Below are 17663 nucleotides of genomic sequence, written 5' to 3'. Positions count from 1 at the left end.
ATTGCGACAGGAAAGCTTGCTGATTTGACTAAAAGCTCTAGACCAATCTGTTTTTGGAGGAAAAAAAAAAAGACTCTGGCAATATTCATACATAATGCATTTGTCTTACATTAGAAACTGCTTAGTAGGATGCAGGAGTGACTCTGTTGGCTTTACATAAGCTCTGATGGATGGATGAAGTGCCCTGGACCTGCTTTTTAGAATCAGAAAAAAACGGTTTGATCCCTCCCCTTATGAAGTGTAAGCCTGAACTGCTCCCCCTCCCCAGGAAGAGGCATTTAAGTGCACTGAATGAACGGGTTGCATTGTATTTGAAGCATTAAATTTTTGTGCATGGTGACTTTTGAAGTGAGAGGATGACTCTTGAATCTCTGTTTTTCAAGCACTCCCACACTGTACTTCAAAATCATGTGAAACCCCAAAATATCAGCCTGGTTTAGTGTTTTGAAGCGCGGAGGTGTGAGGGGGGTGTTGGCTGGGACTTTAAAGTGGACCTTAAGTTGTTTTTAGCCATTTTGCTGCCAAATGTTTTTCCAAATAAATGATAGAGGAGCTTGTTGTGCATTTCTTTGTGGGTGTTCACATGCAGAACAAGAACCGTGCACTGTTTTTTTACCTGTAAAAAGGTGAAGTTCAGCTCTGATGGTGATGTTGTCTGGTATATGTTTTTCTCTGCAGGGCTGCTCGTGGTCGGTGATATTTGTGGATCTGGACGCCCACAACAGGAACAGACAAACCCTGTGCTCCCTGCTGCCCCGAGAGTCTCGCTCACATGTGAGTCAGTATATGCAGCCTCTCAGATCACTGAAACAGCTCTAAAACCTGCATTAATACAGCATGGTGTATCATAAAATTATGTTAAAATGCAAATTATAGAGCCTAAGGCCTGCCATAGATTTAGAAAAAATTATTCCCAGTGATATATATTGATGCAAACTAGTCATCCTTTCTTCCTTTTTACTGGATGAAGAAGCAGCTGCAAGCATGCATTATCTTTACCAATCATATGACCAGTATGACTGCAAGTTTAGCTTGAATTAATAATATTCCTGTATGATTTTTAAGTAGAGAGTGTCATTTGCAGTCTAATTTAATTGCCAATAAACCTTAAAAGTATAAAAGAAGCTTCATCAAATTTGAATTTGATGTGAAAAACATCCCTCAAGGACCAGACTGCTTATCAAAATCTCTTTTTTTAACCTCTCCAGCTCCACATTCTGAAATGTCACATAGACCCGTCAGCATGGTGATTGTGTTAGAGCAAGAAGCAGAGGAGGAAACAGCTCCTTTTACATGATTTAAAAAAAAATTCAATTACACATAAAATTTAAATCTTTATATGCTATGAATGTTTTCGACCAATCAAACACAGTTTTTTTTTCAGTTGCCAACAGTTATTTGTCAGTGAAACAAGAAAATTAAAATTTTTTCAATGTTGGCCCTAATGCCAGTCAAATTCCTTGCCCAGACTGTAGAGCAGAAGCCTGCCACTACAAAGGGTTTTAGCCAAAGAGTGGTCTTATCGGCTTTGGCTCTACTGTCCTGATATAAACAACCACGGTAATGGAATTGAAGAAGCAGCTTGGTTTTGCTGTATTTTAACATGAAAAGCTGAGATACAGTAAAAAATGTATGCCAGTATGCCAGGCATGCCAGTTGGGGCAGTGGGTAGCATGTTAGCACAGACATGATGGTATGAATCTGCAAGGAAGACCGAAGGTTGGCGTCTTTTGTTCTCCCTCTCATCTGGCTGCTGTCTCTCTGAGAAATATTTCAACAGTAATGGAGAGATCAGTCGTTTCCAACACATAAACCATATCTGGATTTATATTTGTTGATTTTCGTTTGGATACATTTCATGATCTGAGATTAATTAATGAACGCACACTCCTGCTCCTTTGACACACACAATGACAGACGCATACAATGACTGTCTATGACGCTGAAGTGCTCATACATTCCACCCCTCTTATAGACTAATAGGTTGTTCGGGATCTCTCCTGTAAAGTATTGTCTTCTGCTGTTGTTTAATAAGTGCAAACGATGTGATTTGGTAACTATATCACATTGATTTTGCTGTTTCACTGGATGTACTAAGCAAAGTTTGCTCCTCACACCATTTTTTTTCTTTTAATTATTTACTGATTTATTTAAGATGTATTTGTGACTCTGAAATGTGTATTTCAAATGTATTTATCTTAAATCGAACTGTCCAAGTTGTATGCCAGTATAGGTATATTCATAAACCACTAAAAATGGACCAATCAAAGGCACTGTTGCAAATCAGTCCTTGATTCTGGCCAGATCAGCCAAACTAGCAGTGTGAAAATGCCTAAAGTGTTTTCCTAACTTTAGACTAGTGCAATAATTCCCAAAGTGGGGCCTGTAGACCCTTGGTGGAGCCCTAAGCTATGACATGAGATGTAACTTAGCTAAACTTACATACATTTGATGCACTGCCAGCAAAACGTGGCAAAATTTGCAAAAGAATTTCCATTCATCCATTAGGCCAACAGATAAATACAGAGAACAATAATTACAACATAGCATTTAAAAGAATAAAGATTTGAATAAATACCTTAAAACAGGCTCACAGCTATTCAATTGTTTAAAATGCCAGTGGCAGCCAGAATAAAATAGTTTTTCAGTCTTTTTAGCTGGCAGGCTAAATCTGCAGATGATGGATGATGGAAGCAGCTTAAACTCTGAAAACAGGGGATGGCTGTGATCAGCTGAGATTAACTTGGCCTTCTTAAGAGTCCTCTCTCTATACAGCTAAAGTAAATTGTTTAGCACTGAACCAACAAGTTCCCACCAACTCTTACAGTACCCTGCAGTCTGTTTGAGTTTTAATCCTGAGGGACCTGTACTAAGTGATAAAAGAAAATTAAAAAAAAAAAAAGAAAAGAGAATCAAACATTTTCATCAAAGTGTTGTCAACATTGATATCAGTCATATGTCCCCCTCTGCTTTGCCTGTATAACCATGGATGATGAAGAGAGCCACACTATTCCTTTGACCACATCCTACCAATGTGAGAGGCATTTCTGCAGTTACCTCAGTCAGCATAAGATAAAGTTTAGGCTGGACATTGAAAATTAACTGAGAGTGTCAGTCTCACAGCTCCACCCCAGACTGGATTTCTATCACACAAAACAATCCCAAACCAGTCACTGAAATCTGTGCAGGACTGAAAGTCTAAATTTTATAAGAAAATATTCATTTTTATTTTAGAGTTCTTTGGCTAGTTGTGTTTTTTTTAAATCTGTTTAAAGCAATGACTGTTGTTCAGCTTATTTTTTTTCCTCTTTATAGAAGCTTGTTAGTTTATTCATTTTGTTTTTACACATTGAAGTTTCTGATTTTTTTGCAGTATATTTTTGAGATCAATTCTAAAAATATATATACAGAGTGCATGACTGACAGTATGCTTATTGTATATTGATCCATGTTTATGTATTAATGCGTAAAGGAATGGGGGCATGGGGGGCTTTGAAATATTCTCTTCTGCCAGGGGTGAGGAGAATGATGTGGCTGCAGACAGTACATCTTTGAAGGCCACTCTCACAGGCTGTTTGTGTGAGACACCATCTATTTCAGAACAGAAATACACGCTAAAACTTTTGAAATAAAACTGGATTAAACTTATGTTTAGGCTTAGGGTAATGGTTAAGGTAATGGTTAGAATAACAAAAGATGCAAAATCTGATTACTAAACATTTACTGAAGCCGAGTGAACAGTCTGCTTCCAGGAGAAAAAGCTCATCCACCATGAAAATATTCTAACACAGCAAATGTAGCTCATATAACTCAGTTAACTGTGTAAGCTAAGCTCACAAAAGGGCTACATAGCTACATGTTGTGTAGCTACATAGCTTAAGCTATGTTTGCTAAAGCTAACTTAGCTGCATTGGCTTATGTAGTAACGTTATGTAGCTAGCATATCTAATTTAGATTTAGCTAAAGCTAACATAGTTAAGGTGAACCACCGCTCTTGTAACTACTCCTAAAATGGACGGATACACAGTTTAAGCTCAGACCTCTGTTCTTCTTCACTGTTTCATTTATGAAATGCCTCTTAGTCTGTAATGTTTGTATTGCAGTTCTTTCATAAATGTAACTGCCAGACTTTGTTTGTGAATGAAGTTGAATTTAAAACAAATCTAAAACTGGAAATATATTGAACCGGCAAATTAAAGCACTCCCATTCTGACCGAGACGGCATCTAAAATGAACGGTCTGTAAGACTGGCAGTCAGAGATGCATGGTCTGCAGCCAGACTGTAATCAGTTGTTCATTCCTGCAAGAAAATGCCCAAAATCTTCAAAGCAAATTCCCCTAAACATCCAAACAAATGTTCCAAATTCCCATGAAAATACTCTCGAATTTCCCCAAAAACTTAATATGAAACTCTCTAAAATATGTATAGTCCTAAAATTTTGATGAAAATGATTGAAAATTTCAAAGGAAATCACACAAATTCCCAGTCAAATTATCAATAAATATCAGCATAAACTTCTAAAATTTCCATATAACTGCAAACAAATTTCAAAGCAAGTTCTCAGCAATTTTAAATAAATCTCTGTAACTTCCATGAAAAATGCTGAAAATTTCAAAGTACATTTTCTCAATGTCCTCACGGTTTTTCAAAATTCTAATAAAATTCCCCAAAGTTTACAAAAAGTCCCAAAAGGTTCCATAAAAATAACAAAAATGTTCCAAACATCTGAGTAAATTCCCTGAATTACAATGAAAAATCAAGCAAGTTCACACCAAAAAAAAATTTAATCATTTCCCAACAATTACAAACAAATTCCCCAAATTTCCATGAAAATGCCTGAAAATTTATAAGCAAATTCCCTAAAACATCCAAACAAATTTTCCAAATTCCCGTGAAAATACTGCTAAATTGCTCCAAAACTTCTAATGAAACTCTGCAAAATATAAAAACAAATTCAGTGAAATTTCCATGAAAGTACTTGAAAATTTCCAAGCAAATCTGCTCAATATTTCAATCAAATTCTAGGAAAGCCAAAATGTACTGTCCTCATGTGTACATTCAGGGTCTTAAGGTGTTTAATACACCGAAACCGGACTAGAGCCTATGAGCATGCTCCACAGCCTCTGCACTGGGCTATGACCTGGAAGTTGAAAAGTAGAAATGTCCGGAAAAAAGCCATACAGAAAACAAGAGGAAGGTATCAACATGGAAAATATTACGCCAAGAACCAGCAGTAAAAGATATAACATGCTGAAAAGGGCATATTGACACCCACTCTGTTTGGATTGGACTTCTGCCAATAAACCGATTGTCCTCTTGTGTTGGTATGCTGTATATGGACACAGACAGTGCAGTTGTAGTAGCTTGACTTAACTGTAGCAGATCAGCTGCTATGTAACTTAATCCCTGAATTAGATCTATAATAAATGTCCAAGCTGAAACACAACCAGTTTAAACATTAAAAAAAGGCAAATTTAAAAAAAAATAAAATAGGCAATATTTCAAATTGAAATGCTCTGATTGATTGTTTTAAGCTGCTTACTGCATAGATAAATCTATTAAACTAATGTGGTTTTAGATTTCCAGAGACTTTAGAACAATCCTGTTTCACATTAAGCAATCCACCCACACACATCAGCATATGAGTTGATAGCCATAAGTCAACGATGCATTTCACTCAGGGTGCACTCATTACACCACATATACCTGTGCTTTTGAGGATTCTGCATTGAAATGGAAAAAGGGAAAGTGAGAGGCTGCTTTAGAGCTGGTGGGAGGTAAAGCTGCAATGAAAAGGGGGAAAAGACAGAAGTGGTACACGGAAGAAAAAGCAGGAGGAAAATCATTCCCTTCCCTCTGCTCCACCACTTGCAGACACTTAAATGATCACATCTCTCCCTCTGTGCGCTGAATAGCCGCCATCAGCTTGCAAGAAAATGAGTGTAATTAGACCAGCAGAGTGGCATTATAGCTGTGGGAGTACAGGAGCTGGACGGATGGAGTGCAGGAGGGAGCAAACGACAGACACATTGTCGGATAATGTCAAGATAACCAAAATATCAATGTAATATCTGTATCTCTTGTGCTATGCAAGGGATTGGAATTCAATATACAATTCTAGACACATTCAATACCTGCAGTGGATGTGCTCTGCAAGCTGATGGTCCATTTCAGCCGCAGCTGCGGAGGATGTTAACATGTAGATTGGACCTGTAGCAGGGAGCTGAAGAATAAGAGGGGGTTGGAGTCGTCAGAGCAGTGTTTGGCTTCTCTGTGAACTATTTGCAAAATATGAAAAAAGATCACAATACAAAACATTACATTTTGCTGGCTACATGTCATATTTGCAATGAAATCTTGCCCTAAGCTAGCACTGCAGTAAAGATAGACTTAAATGCATGAATAACATTATGCAGTCTCTTCATAAGGCTGAGGCCTGATAGCATTCATGTTTATTTGTTTAATAGAGTACAACAAATAGAAATGAATAAGAATTAAATGCATAGTCGTAATTAATTTTCAAGCCTAATAACAATATTTATTCCTTATGATTGTTGAAATGAAGTCAGACACACCTTGATTTTAAATAAAGCTGCTGTAGTATGCTGTTCAGTGATGACTGTTGGGATTCCTTTGTTTATGTCGCTGGTTTATTAATGTTTTGTTTAATGCTCAGATACTAATGTTGTCTTATACAATAAAAAGAGACACAGGTTATGAAAAGTTTAAGTTTTGAACCATAAACGGTAGCCACTTACTTTTTGCTCCCTTGAAGCCCTTCATTGAGCCGTTCCAATGACGCTATCTGTGTCTATGTAGCACTACAGAGGCTCCTCTAGCATCCTAGAACTTGGGTGACTATCTGGAGTCTTAAAAGATTAAATCCACACCAGTTACGCCATGGTTGAATGTTGTTTTATCCATTTTAATCAATTTTCGATCATTACAACTTATCCCAGCTGGAATCAGCTCTGACCTCCCTATTACCCTGACTTGGGATAAGCAGTGTAGATAACAAATGGATGGAAGTACTAGTGGGTATAAAAAGTCTACCCACCCTTGTTAAAATAATGTATTTTTGTAGTTAAAAAAGGGTGGCACGGCGGTGCAGGGGTTAGCGCTGTTTCCTCGCAGCAAGAAGATTGCTGGTTCGCTTCCTGGTCAGGGCCTTTCTGTGCGGAGTTTGCATGTTCTCCCCGTGCACGCGTGGGTTCTCTCCGGGCACTCCGGCTTCCTCCCACCTCCAAAAACATGCTTATTAGGTTAATTGGTGACTCTAAATTGCCCGTAGGTGTGAACGTGAGCATGCCTGGTTGTCTGTCTCTATATGTCAGCCCTGCGATTGACTGCCGACCAGTCCAGGGTGTACCCCGCCTCTCGCCTGATGACAGCTGGGATAGGCTCCAGCCCCCCCCCACAACCTATTATGGAATAAGGGGTATAGAAAATGGATGGATGTAGTTAAAAACAATGAGGCAAGGGTTATCATTCTGGATTTTGTTCCACTTTTACTATACCCACAGTGAAGTATGATGGTAACCTTGCAGAGCAGATAGATTTGCCAGTCATTCATCAGACAAATCCATCCTATAAAGCTCCAATCCACAACGTTTGTGTTGCACGTTTTGGCTTTTCTGTTGTCCAGCATGAGTTTGTGAGAGTTACAGAGGAGAGTTTACTAAGTCATATACAAGATATCAGGGGTAGCGCATCTCGATGGACTAATAGCCCCTATAAAATAATGCTCCCTCTGCAAAATCTATTCAGATGAAACCACTACTCACCTCACTGGCACTGTAATATTGGGGAGAGGATATTTTTATACTCCATATTTTACATTTTCAGTGTATCTCAGCAGAAATGGACAGAACACTGGGGGAGCGATTAGCTTGGATGTAGCCAAGGTGGCAGTTTTATCAGAATGGAACCACATTTCTCCTTGAAAACATGGCCATCCACAGCAATCCACATATATATTTGCACCACATATGTGGTGGGGATGTGCTTGGGTCTGTTTTAGCTAAAATAAGGCTTTCAGTTAAAATAGTTGTTGGAGTTGCCAACAGTTCCAAATACCTGTCAGTTTTTCCACAAAACCTTCAGGCATCTGCTAGAAAGCTGAGGATGAAAAGGCAGTTTCACATTTCACTATTACATCACCCAAACCATACATCCAAATCTACCAAAGAATGACCTCACCAGAAGAACAGGAAATTTTTGGACTGGTCCTGTTAGAGCCCAGACTGAGCCCCTGCTGAAAATCTGTGGGGTGACCTGAGGGGTTTTGCACAGGAAGTGCCCTTGTAATCTGACAGACTTTGGTTGCTTTGGAAAGGAAGAATTGGCGGTTTTGCAAAGTCAGGAAAGGCTTTGCTGATGAACTGAATTCTGGCATAGAATTGAAAAGTGCTTCAGTGAAGTATTAGTCTAGGGGTGTACGTATTTATGCGACCAGGTGGTAGACTTTTATAGCTAATGTAAGTGACTGTGATTAGGTAAATTCTAAATTCAGATAAATTAACAATTTTCAGTACACAGTCAGTACAATTCAAGGAATATAAGTATGTCAGAAGCATATTTAATCAACAAGTTTCAACATAAATTTGAAACATGACTTCTGGACATGTTTTGTAAATTAAATCTTAACTCTCTCTGGCAGAACACAGATGCAGCTTTGCTCCCGACCATCAGCTATCCTGCTTTTGCAGTAGACGATGATGCCCTCTACAGTCAGACACTGGACAAGATAGTCCGCAAACTACGAGGCAAATATGGCTTCAAACGTTTCCTCAGAGATGGCTACCGCACAGCAAACGAGGACAAGAATCGACGATACTACAAACCTGCTGAAATGAAGGTGGGTGATGATGAGACTCATGCTTTATTTCATTGGATTGTATTTATTCAGAGTTTGATTTTGGCAATAGGGACTGCCAATATATGGATTGCTGAGGGTGCATCAATTGAAAAAATATCTTTCATATCTGTCATTTTATGATAATAAGGCTTATTAGAATTAAACAGTTAAAACCCACAAGGATAGATCCCTGCGGAATTCCACTACTAACGATGCAGTCTCTTTGTTTCTGAAAGTGAAATGTTAGATGGGAACAACTGGTTGAAGTTTTTAATCAAGATGCCTGCCCTTCACACAAAAACCACCTCAGTTATATCCGACAAAATAGCACCAAAAACACGGATCTTCTGTGATTCAACTGGCCTGCAGAGATCAGGCAGGGTTCAACAGGTAGCTAGTTGTAGCTCGTAGTTGACACATTATCAGTTTTTTGTCAAGTAAAATGTCTATTGTTGATTTTTCTCTGGAGGGAATAATTGTCATCATCTTGACAAAGTTGTAGCTTTGGTATGTTTGTTGCAAAATGCAGTCATTGGGCACCAAATGTGACCCTCTTGCAACACTCTGAAATTACTTTTCTTTAATCCTACATCTTATACTATTCATGACTTTAAGACTCAGAATGAGCAAGCAGTATTTAATGCCTCGCTTCTTTCAGGCTCCTCCAGTTCTACCAGCAGGCAGACAGATTTATTGTGAAAGACGCTCTCGCCAATGAAGTTTCATAACTTAAACTCTTGATAGCCCCGACTGCAATTTGCTTTCCATCCACCAACAGTAATATATTTGTGTCTACATCAGCAAATACTTCTGGTAATAAAAATGCAGATCTATAAGAGGAAACTGTGCCAGGTGGAAGAATTACACCATGAAGTGAGTGTTGCTTAAGGATGACCATTTTCCAGCAGTAAATATTGAAACAAACTGCAGGTTTTTCCAGTGATAGAAATACTGCACTTGCCTGTTTAGAGGTGTAATAGAGCAATGATAATGCGGAGCATTTTAGGGATGCCCTCTTAAGTCAATTAGATGCCAAATGAATTTTAATGGGCCAACTTTTAATAGGTAGCTGCATAAAACGTATTAAACTTAATCCAGGAGCTACATCTTGCTGCTGTCAGTTTGATCTACAGTAGTAACAGTCTCTTTTCAGGAACATGATTTTATTATTTAAAAATCCACCTGATGCAGTCTTGCAGGTTTGTTATAGAAATTGAGCCACCTCTGTGTGAGTCACAAAAAAAGTACAAAGATAGACCAACACATCAGCTAATAGGCTAAAATAGTCGGCAGAAAGATAAGCTCAGGTTCATGAACAAATGCTATGGAAAAGACTGCGTGCTATGAAAAAGTTCTTGTTTTACCACATTATTAAAACATGGCCACTGAAGACGGTGTACAAAATTGATGTAGTCTTGTTGACATCACCCATCAGTTTCTGCAGATGAGTTTTCAAGCACAGCAATGGCGGTTGACATATTGTAAGTTTTTATCTGTAAAGTGACCTTGAGTGTTCAGAAAGGCGCTTATAAATGAAATGTATTATTATTATTTTATTATTAAATGGGTGTAACAACATGCAAAGAGTTGGAGCCTCCTAGCAAACAGCTGCAGCACACCTGTCAGTGGGCTTAGCTATGCCCCTTAATTGTACATTTCTCTAAAGTCTAATTTAGGACCTGTGCCCACAGGCAGTGTTTCCTTTCCCTGGCAGCACCCACAATGTGTCACATGTTTTAGATGACAGGTTACAAAAGTTGGCTTTTGCTTTCCTCGGCATCTGAAGGTCTTTTTTGAATACTGCTGAATATTTCCTTTATCTAAGGAAATGTCACCAAGAAAGCAAAAACAGTGTGGAAGAATCCCACCTATTTGCAGAAGCTGTAGCACAGTTAATTCCACATTTGAATAGAAAAGTCAAACCTACTGTTAAAGTTAAGAAAACTGGTATCATAAGTCCTGCCCCTTCTTGATTTTGATTGGTCAGTGAGGGGAAAATGATGTTGATGAGTACTGAGTACTGAGACAGTTTTCTGTGCCTAGGATACTAAGTGTTTACAACGCAGGACTGAGTTACACTGTGTTGAAAATTAATGTTGAGGCCTTTCTTCCTGTCTCTGCTTTAATTTACCATGTGTTGCCTTTTAGTTTTCTCTGGTATATGAGCACTGCGTTCATGTTTATTGGTTAGTCTGTGTAGCTCTGCAATGACCTACCTAAACACTAGTGTGCAGTGTGTGTTTTTTTCCTCTCTGTTTTACAGACTTATTTTATGGGCTTTATTACTTTTGCTTTTTTGAATTAAGAAGTCTATCCAGTAAAACTGTTTGATAATATAGATTTACTATTAAGTAAACCACCGTTGTTGTTTGATGGATGATTTGCACACACTGGCATTGTAAGAGTGGCAATGCAATACATGCAAAGGTATGGAGTGGAGTGTGGAGTGTTTGCAGTGCCACTTTGAAACACTTTAATTTATGAAATACCTTATGGGTTTGTTGTTGAAAAGATTCCCTTAATTCTGAAAAGCAAGTAAGCAATGGAGATGGTTGGAACACATTGTTCAATGACTAAGCATCTTCTACTGACTCAGTTAGTCCTCACCATTAGATTTTTGAGAAAGTGCAAATCAAGCTATAGGCTTTTGCAGAGAATCACTGCTCCTGTCCACTTTGAGATTCTGTAGTTTAGACAGCTCTATATGTTAAAAAAGAAAAAGTAACCAGGAGAATGTTAAATCCTTTAAGTTCTAAGTGAATACACAGCAGTATAAAATGCCCAGGTAGTGGCGGACATAGTGTGTGCTCTGCCTGGAGAAAAAGCGGTCTCAGGTGTAGCCGGTCTCCTGTCAGAAGACATCGAGTGAAGCTGTTGTTGGTGCTTAAGAGAGAATTCTCTGCACAGACATCTGTGCTCCCTGTCTGTTTACCATTGACAGGAAGCAGCAGCCTGTGTGATAGACAGTTTTACCAATCAGTCGAGCTGCTCAAGCACAAAACCCCAGGGAGCCCTGCATGTTTACAGCCTCAACAGGCCAAAAAGCACAGGCCTCACTGGGTGACTGCCTCAGCTCTCTCTTTGACTCTCTCTCCTTCCCTGTGAATAAACCCTCCTCTGCTTCTGTATCTCTGAATGCTCCTTCGTCTCTTTCATTTTCCTCTCTTTCATCCCCCCTCTCGCCTCCTGATAGCTACTAAATTGCTTCTCATCTCTGCTGAAACACAGTTTGAATTCATGCCTACCTGCGTAATCACAGGGCGCAGACATTAACTGTTTAAAGGAACACATTGAAGCCTACAGATGTCACAGTTTAGTGACAGCGAATGTAGCTTACTGCTCGTGTTTGTGGGTGCCAGAACAGCAGCCATTTGTTATTGCATTAGGATGTAATCCATGTTATCTTCCATCAGTAAGGAGATTACTGAAAAAGATGAGGGACAAAGATAGCGAGGGCTAATGACATTTATAGATAGCACACACACATTTCCACGATTTGTAATGATAGATTTTAAAGCGGCTCATAAAAATCTGCAGCTTATTCCATCTTTTTACAGCTGACCTTGATGATGTTTCCATATTTGATGGCAATGAAAAGGGTTACTCGGTACAAAAAGAGCTACTATCATTCTCCTGTGCTTTTTTTATCCTCTTTTGCCAAGCAGAAACAAGACTAGATTAAATGATCAGAATTAATAAAGCTGTGTTCTCCCTTGACTCTTTATCTACAAGTGACTTGTGACTCTAGAAAGCGTGAGTGTGTGCGCTGTCTGTATATGTGTGACATGACACACATTTTGTGTGTGATCTATAATAGGATTTCTGGCTGAGTAAGATTCAGAGAGCAATCCTAGGAGTGACGGTGTTCATGTCAATTCAAGTGTTGTTGTTTTTTTTTTTTTTCTGGAAAATTCACTCCAACTGCTGCCACACGCTGGCTTTTGTTTGTCTGTGCTCAGCCAACTGAAACAGACAGTCGCACAGTTACGCATACACTCATCAGTTACTCATCCACATCGACCTGTCTATCAGTCAGGCAATCAGGGCTTGTAAAGTGATGGAAATGTTTTAATAAGTTAAAAACCTGAAGAAATGGGTGGAGTTCCTCATTGTATCTCAGCACAAAGGAAACAGTGAATAGTTTGATATCAATTTATGATCCTGCCTCCAACCAAACAACCATTCAGTGTTTTAACTGCACGCCCACTGTTTGGCCACCTGACCATTACACCAGCAGGGATTGTAATGACACTGTATTCAAATACATGCACTTTAATATGGAGTTGGCCCCCCTTTTGCAGCTATAACAGCCTCCACTCTTCTTGGAATCCTTTCTATAAGATTTTGGAGTGTTTCTGTGTGAATTTGTGGCCATTCATTCTGTAGAAGCTCAGAATTTCCATTCCAGTTCATCCCAAAGGTGCTCTGTGGGGTTGAGGTCAGGGCTCTGTGTGGGCCAGTCAAGTTCTTCCACACCAAACTCATCAAACCTTGTCTTTATAGTCCTTGCTTTGTGCACTGGGGCACAGTCATGTTTCAATAGAAAAGGGCCTTCTCCACTGTTGCCACAAAGTTGGAAGCATAGCATTGTCCAAAATGTCTTGGTGTGCTGAATCATTAAGATTGGCCTTCACTGGAGATGAGGAACCTAGCCCAAACCCTGAAAACAGCCCCACACCATCATCGCTTCTCCACCAAACTTCACAGTTGGCACAATGCAGTCAGGCAGGTATTGTTCTCCTGGCTTACGCCAAACCCAGACTCCCCAAAACAGAGAAGTGTAAGTATTCTCTTGCCTGAATCTGACACCAAGTCATGGTAGTGTGTTCTATACACCCTGCCAAACCTGGGAGCTCTGCTGTCTACAGCTGAGAAGTACGATAGCTACAGGTGCATTTTATTTTGACAGATTTACTCACAGTGGAAAAATATCATGGATTTTAAACATCTGAATGAACAAAATATTTTAATGTAGTTTAAGTCATTTTTGCAAAACTAGATTTGCTGTTTGTCAGTTTTAGACATCAAAGATCTATTTTGACTAGTCTTACCCTCAGTTTCCATATACAGCATGTGTGCTGCAGAACGCCGGCGAATTGTACTGTGGAGCACTTCGCTGCCTCTCTAGTCCATCAGAGCATTTCCATAGCCGGTGCTCTAGACTGGCAGCGGCGCGTGCCTGGACCGACACTTTGCTCCGCTTCGTTTCAGATATGCTGCAGGTCTATTTTAGCGCCGGCCGCTGCCAAACCTCGCAAATTCACTGTCGTTCAGAAAGCACCAACCATGGAAGTCACAAGCGTAGAACATCCGGTTCTTTCAAAATAAAACACAGTGCACGTACTCCTGAGCATAAATCATTACTATATCAACATTACGTCTCATCCTGCAGCGAGAGCAAAGGGTCAGTGGGTCACAGAGCTACAATGGCACCATTGATGAGGAAAAGTAAAGTTTTGGGGATATTTAGCCAAAGAATTTTGTGTAAAACCACAGATCCTTGAAGCAAACATTAACCTTTTAACTTCCTAATGTACTCACTCAATGTAGGAAGCAATAATATCATGGACTTATACTGGAAAGGATGATAAATTAACCCCAAAAGGTAAAATAGACTGCTGTAGACATGCTATTCCTGTTCGACATTGCAGTTCTCCCGTGATCTCTTCCTGCTGATCAGGGCAACAGGTCTGATTGAAACACTTGAATTTAATAATTAACAGGTGTGGTGAAATACTTTTGTTCATATAGTTTATGTGTCTCTATGGCACTCAGTCATATCATCATTTCAGACCTTCAAGCATCCTCGTCAGGCAGAAATTTGTAAAACTTAACAAAACAACCTTGGAGGGAAGTATTATAATTCCTGTTTGTTCTGAGTTTTTATTCACTGCCACATCTTCTATACGTTCTCTCTGTGCCACTGTGCCATGCAGTTTCATATCCAGGGCTACTAAAGTTCAACCATCTGCTGCTTTACAGTCCATGTGCCTGTCTTCTCTTTTGATGTGGAAAGTAATCATTACTCCTGTCTCTCCGTCTCTCTTTGCAGCTTTTTGATGGAATTGAGTGCGAGTTTCCCATATTTTTCATCTACATGATGATTGACGGTAAGCCTTGATCTATCTTGTTATGATACCTCAAGTGGGTGATTGGTAAGACAGAGGACAGACATGTGCATATAAATGAAATTGCATTTTTGTGTTTACAGGTTCTAGAGGAGTCAGACATATTTTCATACATGTATAGTGTAAAACATGATTTGAAGCCTAAGGAAACCACCAAAAATGATGCATTAACAGCATAGTTTCTTTACAAAATATTAAAGTTATTTGCATCATTCCCATGGCAGATTTTAGTCTACTGACACTTTTAGGACTAACAGTTTGTTTTAGAACCTGCTGTGCTGTCTCTGATGCTTCTTCTGTGTAGGGTCATTTCACAGCTTTTAAAGTATAAAATGAAAATCAAACTGAATCAAACAGCCAAAAGTAAAACAAGAACATCATGAACGAAGCTTAAAAGAGAGAGACTCTCAAATGAAATACTCTTTAATTTCTTGCCAACTGACTGTACAAAACACAGATTACGTAAAGCAGTGGTTCTCAGTTTTCTAGGACCCACTATCATCCCGTTAATGAAAAAACTGCTACCCAAATTTTCAACCATTCAGATGTCTAAAAATGTTGCAGTTCATCTTTTAGCTGGAATAACATTTGACTGAACAAAGAGACAGGACAAAACAAACATAGGCATACAGGCACACATTTTATTCACTTAATTTCTTTTGAATTAATCCAACTTTTGGGTTGTTTTGAAAAATCTTGAGAATTTGTGGCATGTTATCATGAGAAAGCCAGTTTTGTTGTTCTTATATGCTGTGATGAATAAGTCGAGATCTCTCCAAAACAACCAAAATATACTAAAAAGAGCTCAATAAAATATACATTGCCTTTAAAATGTGTGCAACCACTGGAGGTTTTACCCTTTTTTTTATTTTAGAAATCAATCATGGTCCATATAATTTGGCTTTTTGACCAAAAGAAACACAAAAAAAATTATTTCGAGTCAAATAAGTAAGTGACTGCATAAGTAATCACCCCCTTCAAGCCAGTATTCAGTAGAGTCACTTTTGGCTACAATTAAGACACAGAGTTTTTGCTGATAGGTCTCAATCAGGCTTGTACACCTGTATGCTGCAATTTTACTCTATTTGTCTTTGCAAAACTGCTCAAGCTCTGTCAGGTTGTACGGATTCCGGTGTGAACAGCCCTTTTCAAGTTCACCCTAAAATTCTTGGTTAGATCGAGGTCTGGGCTGTGACTCAGCAATTCTAGAAAATTCACCTTGTTGTCTTCAAGCCATTTCTGTGTAGCATACAGCTGTGTAGCTGTATGCTACAGGTCATTATCCAAACACAGTTATCTTTATACTACAATCACCTGAGACACATTCACTGCACTCAGGTGATCCTCATTTCACTAACTGTGAGTCTAGCACCAAATGGCTGGAACTCTGGTGAATTAGGTCAGTCACTTTAAAGGGGTGATTGTTTATGTAGTTACTTATTTCACCTTACATTTTGTTGTTTAATTGACATTACTTTGTAGAAATCTGTTACCAGTTTGACATTTGGCGCCTGTTTTTGGGTTCTGACCCACCAGCTGAGATCCACAGACTCAAAGGACTCTGACAGCTCCACAGAAAGTTTGACTGATGGTTTAATATGTGTTAGGCTCAAAAGAGAACTTCAGTCACATGAAATATTGAATTTTATGCCATTAAAAGCATTACAGTCACATCTCAGATTACTGCTGGGTCTGATATAGATTCAGATTCTCTTTATTGTCCAACAAGGCAACATATCCTTTGCAGCAGGAGTGAACAGAATGACAGACAGGCATAGCATCAAGAATAAAATCAGACCCATTAAAGTCAGAATGAAAAGTAGACACAATACAAACAAAAGCAACAACATCATCAGTGAAAGCAGAACTCATACAGAAGTGCAATTTCTACCAAGTGGCAATATGTGAAAGTGCAATGCAGAGGTTAGAAAATGTGCAGTTTTAGTGGGAATAAAGCAACATGAGTGCTTATTTGATTTAAGTGCATGGATTGTACTCGGAATAAACAAGACCTGGAGTTGTTTAGTCATTCCCAAGTGGATCCTAACATGGCGGAGTCAGAGCAAGAGCTCAAACTTGATATGAAGTAGATTATTCTGGCAATCTAGCAAAAGCCTCCCTGAGATCTGTCTGTTATGAATGGATAGAAGTTAGTCTGACACCCAGGGCCATTTTGACCAGACTTCAAGTCTATTCTTATTGAAAGTTTAGGTTTCCATGCACTCGAAAGAGCTCATTTCAGTCCACATCTATGGAGCTTTTCTCACTGTTACCTTCAAGCGTGTTAATAACAGCTGGCACTGGGCTCAGTGCAGATTTTCTAAAGTCAGAGATGATATCTTTAATTTTTCAGAGAGAAAAACAAACTCAGAGGTCCACTACTGACCTGCTCTCTCTTCTCCAGAAGGTGGGCATTAGCAGTATTGTCATCCTGCTGTTATTTGCAGGCTTAATACCTTATTTATTTGTTTACTTTTAGATTAGATAAAGTGACAACATGCATAAGCTATTGGGCTGTTCCTTGCATAACACTACAAATAACTCTCACCCGGTAATTCACTTCCTTTGTGCTTTAAATTGTACATTTTTCACTCTATAGCACAGCTGTGTGTTTTTGCCTAGCTACTCAAGTTTCTAAACTTTATCTAAAGTCTTAAGAAATAAATACTTCAGCAAC

The 17663-nt window shown here is 39.0% G+C and overlaps 1 protein-coding gene across 3 annotated transcripts in view; it reads left to right on the top strand.

Moving 5' to 3' along the window:
• The window catches only part of phkb (phosphorylase kinase, beta), a 214708-nt gene that overhangs the window by 90549 nt on the left and 106496 nt on the right, over nucleotides 1-17663 (top strand). For all 3 annotated transcript variants that reach the window (XM_041794257.1, XM_041794242.1, XM_041794249.1), the window contains 3 exons: nucleotides 679-774; nucleotides 8661-8858; nucleotides 14911-14968. In XM_041794257.1, coding sequence (XP_041650191.1) covers nucleotides 679-774; nucleotides 8661-8858; nucleotides 14911-14968 — 352 coding nt within the window. The remainder of the gene's footprint in view (nucleotides 1-678; nucleotides 775-8660; nucleotides 8859-14910; nucleotides 14969-17663) is intronic.

Source organism: Cheilinus undulatus, linkage group 1, assembly GCF_018320785.1.
Source record: "Cheilinus undulatus linkage group 1, ASM1832078v1, whole genome shotgun sequence".
Lineage (NCBI taxonomy): Eukaryota > Metazoa > Chordata > Actinopteri > Labriformes > Labridae > Cheilinus > Cheilinus undulatus.
The sequence above is the reverse complement of the archived record's forward strand: the minus strand, read 5'-3'. Positions and strand labels throughout refer to the sequence as shown.